General features: G+C 40.9%; 1 protein-coding gene across 4 annotated transcripts in view; it reads left to right on the top strand.

Moving 5' to 3' along the window:
• The window catches only part of LOC126249780 (endoplasmic reticulum membrane-associated RNA degradation protein-like), an 89,472-nt gene that overhangs the window by 16,603 nt on the left and 55,362 nt on the right, over positions 1 to 17,507 (top strand). For 3 of the 4 annotated variants that reach the window (XM_049951481.1, XM_049951465.1, XM_049951489.1), the window contains exons 2-3: positions 4,451 to 4,743; positions 13,971 to 14,060. In XM_049951481.1, coding sequence (XP_049807438.1) covers positions 4,451 to 4,743; positions 13,971 to 14,060 — 383 coding nt within the window. The remainder of the gene's footprint in view (positions 1 to 4,450; positions 4,744 to 13,970; positions 14,061 to 17,507) is intronic. The other variant, XM_049951474.1, reaches the window with a different exon arrangement.

Genomic DNA, 17,507 nt, shown 5'->3' with positions numbered 1-17,507 from the left:
GAACCTCTAAGAAGTAAAAAATACACAGACAAGAGATTAATTCACATAGCCTTTTAACTTACCCACAATCAGGTCCTATTTTTACAGCATTAATTTCTATTCCACTGTGATCACGTAACCAATTCCCTTCGTTCTGGCAGCTTTTATGACATTTCTTTTATATAGTTCCGTTTGCGCACCTCTCTTCTTCGACATTGTGCATAGATAATCTAAATAAACGTGTACTATAAACAAAACTAAACGACAATGTATACGCAGCTGCTACAACAATGCACACAGGTAACAAGATCACAGGCGTCAGATGTGCTGCCATCTGGCATGCATTCTATCCACTACATGAAACAAGATCCGAGTATGTTCGTTTGGTGCTGTCATCTGCCATTTCTTGTAATATTAACAGAAGTCCTGGACTCATGTTGTTACTGCAAGAAACACGAGAAACTGTATGCCTGTAAACGCATTAATATGTGTAGGACAAGTGTGATTTTTGCGTAGATGCTGCATCTAAGTATCCTGAAGGCTTGTCTGCAAATATCTAATTTTTGCCAAAAAGTGGACATGTGTTGTTTTTACAATTACCGATTCAAATCTTCAGTGAGAGTTGCAACATACACAGGACAAAGCATGTCTAGCATTGGAAGATTCAAACAGTTTTCCAAGAATCATCCTGGCGTATCACCGCTAACGCCTGGCAAGAAAAGGTGAGTTTCCATTTCAGATATTGGAAATACAGAAGCGTCCGATCTTACCCGTCGGCTTTGACCCATGACGTCACAAATACCGCGGAAACGACTATAAACAATTCCAATATGGCGGATATAAAAACATCGCATACGTATTGTAAACACTGAAATACACAAGTTTCACAAAAAGCCTAATGACTGTAACGGGACAAGCGTGGGAAATTAGGGATTTTTGGGTGGGGAGAAACTAAATATACAGAAATGTAGCCACCGACCGCCATTCAAAACCACGCAAAACAACGAAATAAATCAACATCACAAAACTGACCAAATACCAAAAAACACATTCGTATCCATAATCGGACACTTCCCTTAACCTATATAGCTCAACAGAACCTACCGATCACATCCCCCAATAGAAAACTAAGAAACGAAAGCTTCCCTTACACCTACATACATCGGCACTTATGCAGTCTAGCAGGTACGGAAAAAATTTTTCATTTTTTTCAAAATTTGATCATCATGTGTCGTTATGCGGTGGGGGGAGTCTGCAGTGCCCCCCCATCCCCCCACAGGCTTCATTAGTGTCAAATCAATATTTTCGAATCATAGGCGGCCGCTGCCGCGGCCGCATTCCAAAAAAAAACTCCCAACCTAACCTCAAGTGGGCTACGCTACAGATCAATATGTTCATCAAATTGCTTCATATTACGTATACATGTTCATTAGTGTCAAATCAATATTTTCGAATCATAGGCGGCCGCTGCCGCGGCCGCATTCCAAAAAAAAAACTCCCAACCTAACCTCAAGTGGGCTACGCTACAGATCAATATGTTCATCAAATTGCTTCATATTACGTATACATGTTCATTAGTGTCAAATCAATATTTTCGAATCATAGGCGGCCGCTGCCGCGGCCGCATTCCAAAAAAAAACTCCCAACCTAACCTCGTATTCAGGGCTACGCTACAGATCAATGTGTAGGTCCCTTACGTCACGGGTCAAAGCCGACGCGTGAGATCGGATGTTTCCAACCTATACCCAATACACAAAACATACATAAATAACCAAAAAAAAACGGAACTTACCTCAAAAAAGTTCCAGCTCCACAAACTAGATTGGCCAACACACACACACACACACACACACACACACACACACACACCAACGAAAAAATACTGAACTAAAATAAAAACCCAACCCACCCAAACGTCAACCCCCTCCCCCACAACTCCAAAATACAACACACAAACACTATACAACAAAATAAACCACCGAACACACCACCAAAGAGCACCACAAATAAAAACAAGACATCTACAAACACGCCACAATCGCAAACCAAACTCCGCGCCGTAATGACGTCACACACCACAACACGCTTACGTCACGGGTCAAAGCCGACGAGTAAGATCGGACGTTTCTGTTGACCCCAGATATTTTGTTCGCAATCACTTTGAAGGAGCCCCCTATTTAATGATATATGTGGATACTGTATGCGAAATATGTTGCGATTACAGTTAATAGTAACGAAATAATACATTAAAACGCCATGCCTACTGCGGCAAATTTACGTTATGTACTGAGAAAATGTAGTAAGCGACAACCTTTTTTCCTTTCATTATTTTGTGGGGGGTGCCAGAGAGAAAAATTTTCGTAAAGGTTTGAAATTGTGTGTAACGTTTGTTGCTAGTCGCGAAGTGCTCTCATTCTCAAATAGTGGATGCGTAAATCCAACACCGACTCCTTTGAGTCGGTGTTGGTAAATCTGGGTATTTTCCCGCGGTGGCATCTCATTGTTTATGACGTCATATATCCTCAGGAATGTGTCTTATTTCTTTTTTTTTTTCGACTAGGAACCTTCTTGGGCGTACGGAGAACAAATCACCAAAATTTCATCGCAATCGGATAAATGGTTTGGGAACGCACATAGGGCAGACATACATACATTCATTTTTATATGTAGATTGACAGTTACGTTATACTATATGACTTGTTTAAGTATATTTAAATTTTATAATTAATAGTTTAACGTTGCGGGGAATGAAATAAAATGAAAAGAAAATTACGAGCAGTGGGAATCGAAACCGGATCCGTTGCATGACAAGCCTTTACCTAATTTTTTTTTTCTCATTTTATTCGCTTTCGTTCGTTGCATCTGCTCGAGGCAGACGTCGCAAGAGACCCGTTACAGTTCGTCGTTGACCCATTAACTCAGTTTTATGTATTACAGAGGGCAACTAACCCTCTGACCGAACAGGCTGAGCTACCGTGCCGGCCTCTTAATCATATGCGCTACGCATGCTACGTTGACCTACCTGTTGTAACGTTGTCTATTACTCTTTTCGGGCGTTCGGAGAACAGCTCACCAAAGTTTCATTGCAATCGGACGAATGGTTTGTGAGCGCATAGTAGACAAACATATATATATGACGATTTCAGAGCGCATAGTAGACAAATATATATATATATATATGACGATTTCAGTTTCGTTTACGAACAACATTTAAAGCGAGTTTTACTTCCAAGCATTTCGTCTAAGCATGACGCGCAATTTGTAGTGCCAGCACTGCAACTGGTAGGCGTGCCTTGTCTCCCCCCCCCCCCCCCCCCCCAACGGCTCCTCACCCCTCACCGTCCAATGCTTGCTTCCTCCTCTCCCCGCACTCCCCTTACAACTCAGCCGTCTTAAAGTTAACACACTGTACTCAACCACGTGCTACAAGCAAAGGTCATAAAAGCATTCAATTAGCACCTTATAACTGTGATATGAACACAATAGTGTTTGCATGGACATAATAAAAAAAGTTCAGAGAGCAAAACATAACGGAATATGTCCGCCACTAATCTGCGAAACCCCACTGACACTTCTATCAGTTAATTACCAGTGTGTGCCAGAAAGCCTACTGCCAAATCTGCAGGAGCTGGAGGAAGTTATCAAAAGTATGACAGTATGATGCAAATTGCTGTGGAAATCATTATCATTAACACAGTGTCTGGCAGCACTACTACATTGGAAGAGTTCTGTCCAGACACGGCCACAGATGAGCGGTGGAAACGATTATAGTTTCACAAGTTTTTACTTTTACCCCTTAGCTTTTTATAGTTTTCATAAGAAATAGTTATTTCTTAGAAGTAAGAATCAATTTTTGATTACCCAAACATTACAGTTATGCATTAACCCATGACACATTCGTTTCTCTTATATTCTGTAAGCTGGCTGCCTTGTGAGAAGTAAGCAGTGCCTGCCTCAGCAGCCAGTGCACTATGAGGTAGTTGTGAGCTTTCATTCCCAGCATCCTCTGTAAAAGGGCCATCTAAAGTGTCGAATTGGTACATAAGTCTTTGGAGGGTAAAGTATGGTTAAATTGGTATTTTCTTAATTACAAATTATAATATATTTTTTGTTGTTAAACGTACAGCTCAACTCCTCAACTATATGGTGAGTTGTTACTTTTACTCCTGCCATTGTTTATAATCACAGTTCAGATCATTTTACAAGGCATAGAAGAAAATGTGTACAGTGCAAAATTGTTATTTATTTTCCTTAAAGTGTACTCTGTAAGATATACCAGTGGCATTGTTATGTGGTAATTGGGTACCATGGGAAAAAAAAATATCCTTTCCATTTGTAAGTGTTTAATGTGCTTCATAATTTTGTAATATGTAACAAGATATTTGTGTTGTAGATTGTTGTAATGGAAAGAATTAGCTGTAATGGAACAACAACTTTTAATCTTAGTTTCCTTATTTTATTATTTTTGCAGATAATGTTCACATTCTCAGCCAACCAGTACATTGGTTCCCTGAAGTTGCTAAAAGAATGTGGCCTATATTTCATGAAGCTCATAGTGTTTTAGCAAATGTGGACTCAGAGACCATGAAGTATTTCTGGGGTTTCTGCAGATGGACAGGAAAAGAAAAAGACCTTAAAGAATTGTATGAAGATTTCCGAAGTTATAATGATACAAGCACAGTGGAAGCCATATTATTTGTAACATCTGTTTTGGAACGTTCATTGGGAAATGTAACGGCAGATAAGTTTTCCTTGCTAACTACTGTAAATATTTAGTTTGAGTATGATGTTTCATGTTCAGTACAGTCCAAATATTCATTGCCAAGTGTTCCTATAGCAATTTCACTGACACAGAATTAGTTTTAAAACTGGCAGATAAAAGATGATCTTTATAGGTGGATGTTAGATGATAAATAGATATAGATCTTGTTCTTTCAGAAGCTATTATAGGAACACATTGAGTACATTGATGGAGGTAGAACGAGTATCCCTGATGCTTGCAGTTAACTCTGTTGTTTCCACCCATTTCTCTTTCAGCTGTCAATTTTTGTGAAGGCATCCTGCAGGTTCCTTCACTTTTAATGCCATCAAACTATCTCTGGTTGCTGTACCATTTTCATTTGCAACGATCACTTTTAGATATGCATATTCAATATAGTCTCTACACTGCACATCCTGTCTCCTAAATGCAATTCTCTTCCTTTCTTCATTACATTTTCCTCAAACAATGCTCTTCGCCATCAATCATCACTCTGTTAGTGTTCAAAAGTCACCAAGCAAGCATAAATATATCAGAAAAATGAGGGCCTGAGAGGACACTTCATTTATATCCCTCCTGCTGCACCCTAAATCTCAGTAAACACTTCGTCCTTGGATTAGTTTTCTTACCAGTATCATTTACAAGTTACCAGTCTTACATTGTATATGGGGATGTCAACCTTGCTGTATCCACTATCTCTTGATAAGCGAGTGATAATGTGCTGCTGCTGTCACTCAACACGTCTATGTTCTCACCATTAATCATTAGCACCTTTATAGAGTTAGTTTTTCTTCTTTGTAACGTAAATTTTCTCACATTTTGTCAAAGCTTTTACATGTCAAAGATTACCAGTTTGTTTCAACCTATTTTGTACTGCTGGTTTCAAGTTATGTCTTAGTAGAAACTTTCATATGTTTAAATACTTCCCTAATTTTCAAATGCTCCTCCATTTGCTTCAGTTTTGGTGCCCCTGTGAATGGTCTTGTTGTTCTTTCATAGTCAAATCCTTCACACTGACCCCTTGTATTGATGTCCTCCATCTCTGTCCTAGTCATTCTTTGTTAAGCCATCATCCAGATTTGATTATGAATGTGACCTATCCTGGAAACGATGATCTTCATATTTCCACAGTTTCAAGTATTTCCCTGCCCATTCCATAATTTTGCTTAGAGCATCTCTAATGATCAGTAGATTCAGGTTTATGTTAACAGTAAATAAATGTCCTCAACATTAGATATGCTTAGACCCTAAATAACACCTTCGTCAATTTGGAGATTATAGCAGGCATGTTCTGTCACATGGTGATCTTACAGTGAACCGGCTGTATTTGTGGTGTAGGCCGACACTATCTATATGAAATTCACGGAAAGCTGTCTCATGGATTTCCCTGGTATTCGCTTCCACATGAGCCCAAAGCACAAATTTTCATTGCCTTAGGAACACTCACAGGCACTAATTTCTTCATAAAAGATGTTCATGGTAACAGTGCACATATCAAAAATTTTGCAATAATGTTATCAACAGATGGACATGAACTGTTGCTTTAATTGACATAGCCTTCGTTGGAGTTGTGGAGACCTCAAATCGTCATTTGCCAGAAGTTGTAGTTGCCTTGCAATATCTAGTGCCCAGATACTTTAGTGGCAGGGAAACATCAACCTAGGAACACACAGACTTCGCAAAAATGATTCAAATGGCTCTAAGTACTATGGGACTTAACATCTGAGGTCATCAGTCCCATAGACTTAGATCTGCTTAAACCTAACTAACCTAAGGACATCACACACATCCATTCCCGAGGAAGGATTCGAACCTGTGACCGTAGCAGCAGTGTGGCTCCATCTCAACAGGTTGTGCTGCAGTGGTACTTAAAACTCTAGTACATAGGGCGCGCACTATCTCTGACGCAGAGTCTACCCCAGGAATTGGAACATCTGAGAACTGTATTTCGAAAAAATGGCTACTCAGAGTGGCAGATTCAACGTGCTCTCCACCCAACCACTGCAGCACAACCTGTTGAGATGGATGAAGTCACGAGGGAGGAGGTAGGCACTGCATTTATTCCATACACAGGCGCACTCTTGGGGAAAATCGCCCGCATTCTGAAGAAACACCGGGTCGGAACTGTGTTTTGTCCTCCGAATAAAACTCGTGCGCTGGTGGGGAGCGCCAAAGATGACCTCGGTTTGAGGAAGTCCAGCGTGTACCAGATTCCGTGTCAATGTGGCAAGTCGTATATTGGTCAGACGATGCGTACTGTCGAGGATCGATGCCGTGAACACCAGAGGCACACTCGACTGATGTATCCGAGCAAGTCGGCGGTCGCTGAACATTGTTTGTCGGAAAATCACGCTATGGAGTATGACCGCACGAGGATTCTGGTACAGACGTCGAGATACTGGGACAGCGTAGTTAGAGAGGCCATCGAAATTCGCACCAATGATGACCTCATAAACTGTGACTGTGGCTATAATCTTAGCAAGGCTTGGGAACCAGCGATTGGGTTAATCAAGAGTAAATCGAGCAAACGTATAGTTGTGACGACCACGGCGGACAGAGCCATCATACCGACGTCATCTCAGACGCCGTCGCAATCTGTTCCACCGCGCGACCGTGGCGCGGACGGCGGAGGGAGCGCGACGCGGGCGGAGGGTATTTAAATCGGCCGCCGCCACGACCGAACCCAGTTCCCTCTGAGCAGCCATAGCGTACAGATCTCTGTGCCGGCACGTTCACAGGAGCTCAGTCCGTCAGTTCGCCTGATGATGGCGACATGTATGATCGCGGCCTAAATATTGTGCCCGTTGGACACTATAGACCAGCAGCACACCCGTGGATATTTTGACTACATACAAAGTTTGCGAAGGTAATCCCATTCCTGATGTCCAGGCGGAGCTTCAAGGAATCCTCAGAACCTTAGGCCCCCTACAAAACCTTTCACCTGACTCCATCAACCTCCTGACCCCACCAACACCCCGCACCCCTTCCTTCTTCCTAAAATTCACAAACCCAATCATCCCGGCCGTCCCATGGTAGCTGGCTACCAAGCCCCCACAGAACGTATCTCTGCCTACGTAGATCAACACCTTCAACCCATTACATGAAGTCTCCCATCCTTCATCAAAGACACCAACCACTTTCTCGAATGCCTGGAATCCCTACCCAGTCTGTTACCCCCGGAAACCATCCTTGTAACCATTGATGCCACTTCCTTATACACAAATATTCCGCACGTCCAGGGCCTCACTGCGATGGAGCACTTCCTTTCACGCCGATCACCTGCCACCCTACCTAAAACCTCTTTCCTCATCACCTTAGCCAGCTTCATCCTGACCCACAACTTCACTTTTGAAGGCCAGACATACCAACAATTAAAGGGAACAGCCATGGGTACCAGGATGGCCCCCTCGTACACCAACCTGTTCATGGGTCGCTTAGAGGAAGCCTTCTTGATTACCCAGGCCTGCCAACCCAAAGTTTGGTACAGATTTATTGATGACATCTTCATGATCTGGACTCACAGTGAAGAAGAACTCCAGAATTTCCTCTCCAACCTCAACTCCTTTGGTTACATCAGATTCACCTGGTCCTACTCCAAATCCCATGCCACTTTCCTTGACGTTGACCTCCATCTGGCCAATGGCCAGCTTCACACGTCTGTCCACATCAAACCCACCAACAAGCAACAGTAACTCCATTATGACAGCTGCCACCCATTCCACATCAAACGGTCCCTTCCCTACAGCCTAGGTCTTCGTGGCAAACGAATCTGCTCCAGTCCAGAATCCCTGAACCATTACACCAACCACCTGAAAACAGCTTTCGCATCCCACAACTACCCTCCCGACCTGGTACAGAAGCAAATAACCAGAGCCACTTCCTCATCCCCTCAAACCCAGAACCTCCCACAGAAGAACCACAAAAGTGCCCCACTTGTGACAGGTTACTTTCCGGGACTGGATCAGAATCTGAATGTGGCTCTCCAGCAGGGATATGACTTCCTCAAATCCTGCCCTGAAATGAGATCCATCCTTCATGAAATCCTCCCCACTCCACCAAGAGTGTCTTTCCGCCGTCCACCTAACCTTCGTAACCTGTTAGTTCATCCCTATGAAATCCCCAAACCACTTTCCCTACCCTCTGGCTCCTACCCTTGTAACCGCCCCCGCTGTAAAACCTGTCCCATGCACCCTCCCACCACCACCTACTCCAGTCCTGTAACCCGGAAGGTGTACACGATCAAAGGCATAGCCACGTGTGAAAGCACCCACGTGATTGACCAACTGGCCTGCCTACACTGTGAAGCTTTCTATGTGGGAATGACCAGCAACAAACTGTCCTTTCGCATGAATGGACACAGGCAGACAGTGTTTGTTGGTAATGAGGATCACCCTGTGGCTAAACATGCCTTGGTGCACGGCCAGCACATCTTGGCACAGTGTTACACCGTCCGGGTTATCTGGATACTTCCCACTAACACCAACCTGTCAGAACTCCAGAGATGGGAACTTGCCCTTCAGTATATCCTCTCCTCTCGTTATCCGCCAGGCCTCAACCTCCGTTAATTTCAAGTTTCCGCCGCTCATACATCACCTGTCTTTCAACAACATCTTTGCCTCTGTACTTCCGCCTCGACTGACATCTCTGCCCGAACTCTTTGCCTTTACAAATGTCTGCTCGTGTCTGTGTATGTGCGGATGGATATGTGTGTGTGTGTGTGCGAGTGTATACCCGTCCTTTTTTCCCCCAAGGTAAGTCTTTCCGCTCCCGGGATTGGAATGACTCCTTACCCTCTCCCTTAAAACCCACATCCTTTCATCTTTCCCTCTCCTTCCCTCTTTCCTGATGAAGCAACCGTGGGTTGCGAAAGCTTGAAATTTGTGTGTACCGTGGGTTGCGAAAGCTTGAAATTTGTGTGTGTGTGTGTTTGTGTTTTTTATTGTTTCTATCAATGTACCAACGCTTTCGTTTGGTACTTTATCAAAACAGTATTTCTCTTTTTTGCTTCTTTGTTGATATTCCTTCTCCCTGACAAAGTGGGTTCGAACTGAGCAATAATCAGTAGTTAATGTTGTTGTGTAAACCACTAATTTATTTCTGTTGCTAGTTCTGACGGCAAGTGTTTGCCTACAGTTTATGTTCTTTCTTTCTTTTTGATCGCAGAAGACTCTCTCGCATTATCCTTGACAATAATGTCCTACATTGTTAATCTCTCTTGAGATCTCTCAGAAGCAAAGCACAGTTTGTGTCTATTAACTTTTGCTTTAACTAGCTAGGAGCAAAAATGGAGTTTTGTAAAAACTCGTAGTTTTCAACACCCTTTAACAAGGGTCGACCTTTGACAAAACTGTTTCAGCATATCATGCATGGTAACAAGCTTGGTTTGTAACTCCAAATATCTAAATTTTGAACAATTGGGCAATTACCAACTTTTGAAAAATTGCTCCTCGTGTGTGTGTGTGTGTGTGTGTGTGTGTGTGTGTGTGTGTGTGTGTGTGTGTGGTGCCTTTGGTAACTGTTCTTTATGTTCTAATTCTAGTTTCACAGTAATTACAAACTCTACCACTGTCAAAAAGACATTATAGTCATAAGCCTATATTTGAAAATTTTGTGATTAAACATTAACAGTTTTAATCTTAAATATTACTTTAATTTTCATAACAGAAAGTGAGTATGTTATTTCTTTGTAGGAAATATAGGATGTTTTGGCCTTATGGGTGTCAATTTTATGATTGGTTTGGTTACAAATTTTATTCTCACTAACATCTATTTTTCTCAAAACTTTGCATGTGTGACTTTGACTCTTATGGTTCTCAGTGGCAGATTTCTATGTGAAGCAATTTTATAAACTATATCTGTATATACAATCATGTTATTTTTTCACCTGTACTGGTACTTCATGTGCCCACACTGCATGAAGTCTATGCATTTTCTTATTATTATTATTATTATTATTATTATTATTATTATGTGCGATTGGACCCATACGGATCACGCAAAGCTTTTCCGATTCAATTTTTTAATTCTCCAAACTTCTCTCATTCTTTCCCCATGAATTCTCTTTCTTTCCTCTGTCCATTTTGTCCCCTGTCTCTTGCAAACTTCATTCTCGGGTTGTACTTTCCAACTATTGATTTTTTGCCTGTATACATTTCTGTTTATAACTTCTGAAGAATTTATTTGTGCATTTGCTAGATCTGTTTTGGTTTCTTGTATCCAGGGTATAGTTTTCAATTTTTCAATGTATATTAAAATTTTGTGGGAGAGTCTGGGTGTTGGGAGTCTGTGGATATGACCGTAAAATTTTAGTCTTCTTTTCCGGATGTCTGCGGCGAGGTTAGATAATTTTTCTGTAGTTTTCCGAGACTGTAACCTGTATCCATCTTCAGTTCTTTTTGGGCCAAGAATCTTTCTGATAATTTTGCGTTCCTCTTTCAGGATGCCTTCCAGGTCGCCTTTTGTATGGAGTGTGAGTGTTTCGCTGGCATATAGTGCTTCGGGCTTGATTACTGTATTGTAGTGTCGTATTTTTGAGTGAATGGAGAGACACTTTTTATTGTAGATGTTGTGGGTTTTCCAGTATGCTCTTTTCAGTTTTTGCAGTCGAACTTTTTGTGCAGTTTTCTCTCCCCCTGTGGGTTCTAGGACCTCGCCTAAGTATTTAAAGAATGGAACTCTCTCAATTTGTCCATATTTTGTAGTCAGTTTTTGAGTTTCAAATTTTGAGTAGATGAATTTGGTTTTTTGGAAGGAAATTTGTAGCCCAACTTTTTCAGCGCATTCTTTGAGAATGTCTATCTGTTTAATTGTTGTGGTCTCGTTTTCTGCTAGAATGGCCACGTCATCTGCAAATGCCAAGCATGAAATTTTAATACCATCTTTAGATCTTCCTAGTTGTATAGGCTTCCAGTAATTTTGATTCTTCAGTTCTTTTTCCCATTCTCGGATGACTTTGTCTAAGACAAGGTTGAAGAGGAGTGGAGACCATCCGTCACCTTGTCTGACACCGGTTTTGATCAGGAAGGGCTCTGATATTTCACCCAGGAATTTTATCTTAGAAGTTGTGTTTGTGAGCGTTTCTTTGATAAGGTTTAGGGTTTTCGGATCGAGTCCTAGCTCCTCAAGGATAATAAAGAGAGATTGCCTATCGATTGAATCATAAGCCTTTGCGAAATCAACAAAGGAACAAATGATCGGACTGTTTCTGACTGCTTTGTATTTTAGTGTTGTCTTCAAATTGAAAATTTGTTCTGCACAGGATCGGTGAGGGCGAAAGCCAGCTTGGTATTCACCAATACTGTGTTCGAGTTGTTCTTGTGTTCGTTGAAGAAGACAAGCTGAGAGGATTTTATAAGTGACTTGGAGAAGGGAGATTCCTCGATAGTTGTTTATATCTGCCATGTCTCCCTTTTTATGCAGTGGATGAATTAGGGCGCATTTCCAATCTTCTGGTAGTTTTTCTGTCTGCCAAATGTCAGTGATGATTTGAGTGAGTTCTTTGAGGGAATTTGGTCCAAGATTTTTAAGTAATTCTGCAGTGATATTATCTTCTCCGGATGCCTTGTTGTTTTTCAGTCTATGAATATGTCTTTGGATCTCCTCTAGTGTAGGTGGTGGGGATTCTGGATTTGTGTAGACAGCAGTTTCTTGAGGGAATCTTGAAGAAGGTTCAGGGCAATTGAGGAGTCCGGAAAAGTATCTTGCCAGATCCTCACAATTTTCCCGATTTGTGAGCGCTAGTTTTCCATCTGGTTTTCTGAAACATAGATTTCATGAGCCGTATCCATTGATTCTCCCAGCAAAGGTCTTATAGAAGTCTCGTACATTATAGTTACGGAAATTTTCTTCAATAGACTCACACTGTTCCTTGAGGTACTTCCTCTTGACTTGTCTGATTGTTTTTGCCACTTGTCTTCTGGTGTTGTGGAAGTGATCTAGATTTTCTGGGGATTTTTTACTGTTATACTTCAGAAAGGCTTTCTTTCTTTCTTCCAGTGCTTTTTCACATCCAGAGTCCCACCAGGGGTGTTTTGTGTTCTTTTTCAATGGGATCAGTTCTTTTGCCTTCTTTGTAATTTTTGTTCGAAATTTTTCCCAAGAGTCAGCTGGTTCCTTTTCCCACTCCTCCTTCAGATTGGTTTCTTTGATTGTTCGTGTGTCAAATTTCATCATGTGTGTTTTCTTCGGATAGAATTTTTTTGGGGTGAATTTCACTTTAATGCGTGTTAAGTAGTGGTCTGAGTCAATGTTCGCCCCTCTGCGGACTTGGACATCATGGATCTCTTTCTGTACGAAATAGGAGATGGCAATGTGGTCAATCTGATATTCGCCGATCTCTTGTATGGGGGACCTCCAGGTCTTTTGTTTTCTAGTTTTTTTTCTCAAAGATGTAGACATTATTTTTAGATTATTTTGTTGGCATAGTTCAATAAATCTCAGTCCGTTTCTGTTGGTGAATCTGTGTGCTGGATATTTTCCTACAGTTTTTTGGTGTTCTTTCTCTCTGCCAATTTGTGCATTGAAATCTCCCATTAAGATTTTGATATCATCCCGGGGAATTTTGGCCATGACATCTTCAAGTTTAGTCCAGAATTTTTCAGTTTGTAGTTGGCGTTTTTTGTTGTCTATGTTTGTGGGTGCATGAACATTTATCAATGTGTATTTCTTGTTGGCGCACTGGATACGCATGGTCATGAGGCGATTATTTATGGAAGAGACCTCTCTAATTGAGCCTAATATATTTCTGTGCACCGCAAATGCATTTTCTTATATATATATTTGCTTAATTATATTTGATGCTGAAGTATGAACAGTTAATACAGTACTCGTTTCACTTAAGAGCAATCACACACATGCAGAGTTACAGTTAACTGATTCTGTCGCCACTGTAAATATTTCCTTCAGTTCAGCAATATTTCAAATAAAATTAAATATAAGGTAAATGTTTTGCTTCCATCCAAGGTTGCTTTTTCAATCAGAACAAAAATAATTTTCAAATTTGGATTCTCCTTTCTGTGTGAAAACATTTTACTAGTTTTATGACAGTAAGAAACATACATACAAACTTACTTACTGAAATGAAAGTAATAAAACTGAAGGTTGTTCAGTTGTCACATGACTAATATGTACTTTGCACCCCTCAGTTCTCCAGTAATTAATCACCACAGTTTTCTAAAATGCACAGTTTTGATGTTAAATAGCAATATTTTGCTCAATAGCATTTTATTTACAGGTTTACCTATTGAGAGGAAAAACAGTACCATTTCTGCTGCGTGACCTTCTCGCAACATCAGAGTTGAAGTCAATTCTGGGTACTATTCCTGTAAGTAACATCTCTTTTGATTTGTCCTTCTGAAGTTACTTTATACATAAGACACAGTTTTTCAACAGTGATTCACTGGATCACAGTGCACTTTTTGTCTGTTTGTTTATTTCATAAAATGCCCATTTACACAAAAGAGAGGAAGAGCATAAGCAGAATGTGATGAAACGTTAACCAGGAATTGTGAAAGCAATCAGTACATACTCCACAACAGCTAATTGATACCCTTACGGAGAATTTTGAAACAAGGAAGTGTAAAAGCTATACTGAATGTGAATCAGGGATGAATCTTTCAAGGAGTATTAAGAAATGCAGTTAATTGGTGTAGAAGGACATATAGCAAGTTGACATTTGGCCTGTGTGTCCAGGAAAATTTAAAATGGCAAACACACATCAGTACAGTATAACTAATAGTAAGCTGAATTAAGTGTGCTACTCCTGAAGCATCCTTACATATTGCACAAGCCCAGAGACTGTTTGCACTGTTTGCTATGCACAGTTTCATAGTGTAATGTAATATGGTATCATATTCTAGGGAGACACCCCACATAGCTCACACATTCCCCTCAATCAGAAGAGAGTTGAGGGATCAATGAATAGTGCAAAGCTAACTGACAGCTGCAAATCTCTCTTCTAAATCAATCATTTTACACCTTTTTAAGCTTGTAAGAACTGACATTGTAAAATTCAGCAAAAACATGAATGTCCATGATCATGGTACAAGACAGAAAATGAAACTCCATGTTCAAGGATCATGTACCTTTGCCTTTAAAATTCGCTTTTTAACCAAGGCATTCAACTTTGCAACAGTCTGCCATAAGAAATAAGAAATGTAAAGTGTCTGTCTTTGTTAAATAGCAATCTGAAAACCACCTTGCTTGATCATTTCTTTTACAGTGTATCTGAATGTTTTTTGTAAAAGAAGTAAACGCTAATGTGAAATAGTATAAAAATGTTTTGTGTTTATACCATCTGCAGTCATGTCAGTTGTGCTCTCTCTCTCTCTCTCTCTCTCTCTCTCTCTCTCTCTCTCTCTCTCTCACTCATGTTTCACAAATTATTATGATGTCAACTCATGTCATCAATCACCACAGCATAATAACTTGTCCAATACCATAATGCATGTTGGGTGCATCACCATGTGCATGACTGATTCAGAAGACAAATAAATAAATACCATTTTTGGCAGTATTATGAAAAGGATACATAACTATTCGCCATATAATGGAGATGTTAAAACACAGACAGGCACAACAAAAAGACTGCACATACGCACACACATGACTGCTGTCTCTGGTTGCTCAGGCTGGGCTGGCATTCCTCTATTACCATAACTGATGGGGTGCAATTACTGTTGCAACTGCCTAGCTAAGATAGACACGATCCTAAATGAAAAAAACAATTTTGGGGGGTGGGGGTCATTGAGACAAGACAGTCAATATCCAGCAGCTACTGGGAAACCGGCTGCTCTTTCCAGCAGCTACTGGAGCTCTTAAGTTGTACAAGACTTACCTAGGCAAATGGGATTCTGCCTGCATGAACTGAGTAGATTCCTAGCTGCTCATAGAAACAACTGCGTCCTCTGTCTACTAACCTAGACTGTTCCAACACTGGACAAGTGCAGCTACTAAAGGCTGTCTCTCAGGTAGCCTGTTGCACACAATCTGCAAATCACTTCCCCACTTTTGCGCATGAGCACGATACCAAGATAGTACAATAGTCGTATAAGCAGCGTCCTGATTGCCCACACATCAACTGTTTGCCCACACCTACTTACTGCTGCCAGTGAGCACCCAGCTGCCTGCAGGCAGGCACTTGAGTTAGAACAGCCTCTCCTAACTGATAACATTCCCAGCCAAATGGGTGTATAATCATGGAGTAAAAACACGCAAAGAAATGAAAGCTTGGGTAGGTAATTCTTCAAGCCAGCTCCTTTTTAAGTTTATACCCAAAAAAATTTGCAAATTCTATGCGTTCAGGAGGGTATCTTGAATGTTCTGAATCATATCTGTTGGATATGCTTTTCGTAGTGGTGGGAGGACACTGAGAGTCTGACAGATTTTGCTAGGGCGACTTCTCATTTTTTCAGTGCCTTTTGGGTAGTATAAAGTTTGGCATGATAAATGCTATACATGTTTTGTGTCTGGGAGTTAGGGGTAATGATACAGTCCACATAGCAGCCAAAGACACTTCTACGAACAGCACAGTGCAAGATGATCACATACCCGAACGGGCTCTAATCTCGCTGACAAGAAGAAAATTATGAGCTAGTGAGAAGAAGAGTGGTTGCAAATAATGAAAAACATCTGCAATGAGCTGCAACCAGTAAAGCCCAACATTCAACAATGGTGCACATCCTCACATCCACGGAGATGAAAAGATGATGACGCTAACCAGATTTGGAATAGGGCTTTGCTCTGAGACCCATAATACCATTTTAGTAAAGGTAACCCACGAATATGCAGTGCTTGCAATTTTGTGGTGATCATCAGTTTTATGTATGACAATACAAAGTTTATCTAAAAACAAAGATGATGTGACTTACCAAACGAAAGCGCTGGCAGGTCGATAGACACACAAACAAACACAAACATACACACAAAATTCAAGCTTTCGCAACAAACTGTTGCCTCATCAGGAAAGAGGGAAGGAGAGGGAAAGACGAAAGGATGTGGGTTTTAAGGGAGAGGGTAAGGAGTCATTCCAATCCCGGGAGCGGAAAGACTTACCTTAGGGGGAAAAAATGACGGGTATACACTCGCGCGCACACACACACACTCACACATCCATCCACACATATACAGACACAAGCAGACTCTATTATATTAATAACAATACAAAGTTTGCTATTTAATGATAATATAGATGTTGCAAAAGTTGTAAAAGGTTAACTCGATCCTCCCTCCTAAGCTATCAGGGAAAGATTTTAATGTATAACAAACGGAGTGACTGGCTCATTAATTTTTGTCCAGTGATCAGCCAGTTAGGTTAATCTGTAATATTGCTTTATCTTTCATTTCCGATTAGCCTTCTTTTAGCCCAGATTTCATTTGTTAGTATTAATAAATGTTTGAATATGCTATCTAACATAAATACTGAAGCGCGAAAGAAACTGGTATAGGCACGCCTATTCAAATACAGAGATACGTAAACAGATAGAATATGGTGCTGCGGTTGGCAACACCTACATAAGACAACAAGTGTCTGGCACAGTTGTTAAATCAGTTACTGCTGTTACAATTGCAGGTTATCAAGATTTAAGTGAGTCTGAATGTGGTGTTATAATCAGCACCCAAGTGATGGGACACAGCATATCCGAGGTAGCGATGAAGTGGGGATATTCCCTTACGACCATTTCATGACTATACCATAAATATCAGTAATCCAGTAAAACAACAAATTTCTGACATCACTGTGGCTGGAAAAAGATCCTGCAAGAACAGGACC

Source organism: Schistocerca nitens, chromosome 1, assembly GCF_023898315.1.
Source record: "Schistocerca nitens isolate TAMUIC-IGC-003100 chromosome 1, iqSchNite1.1, whole genome shotgun sequence".
NCBI classification, from domain to species: domain Eukaryota; kingdom Metazoa; phylum Arthropoda; class Insecta; order Orthoptera; family Acrididae; genus Schistocerca; species Schistocerca nitens.
Note: the sequence above shows the minus strand (reverse complement) of the source record. Positions and strands in the feature narration are given on the sequence as shown.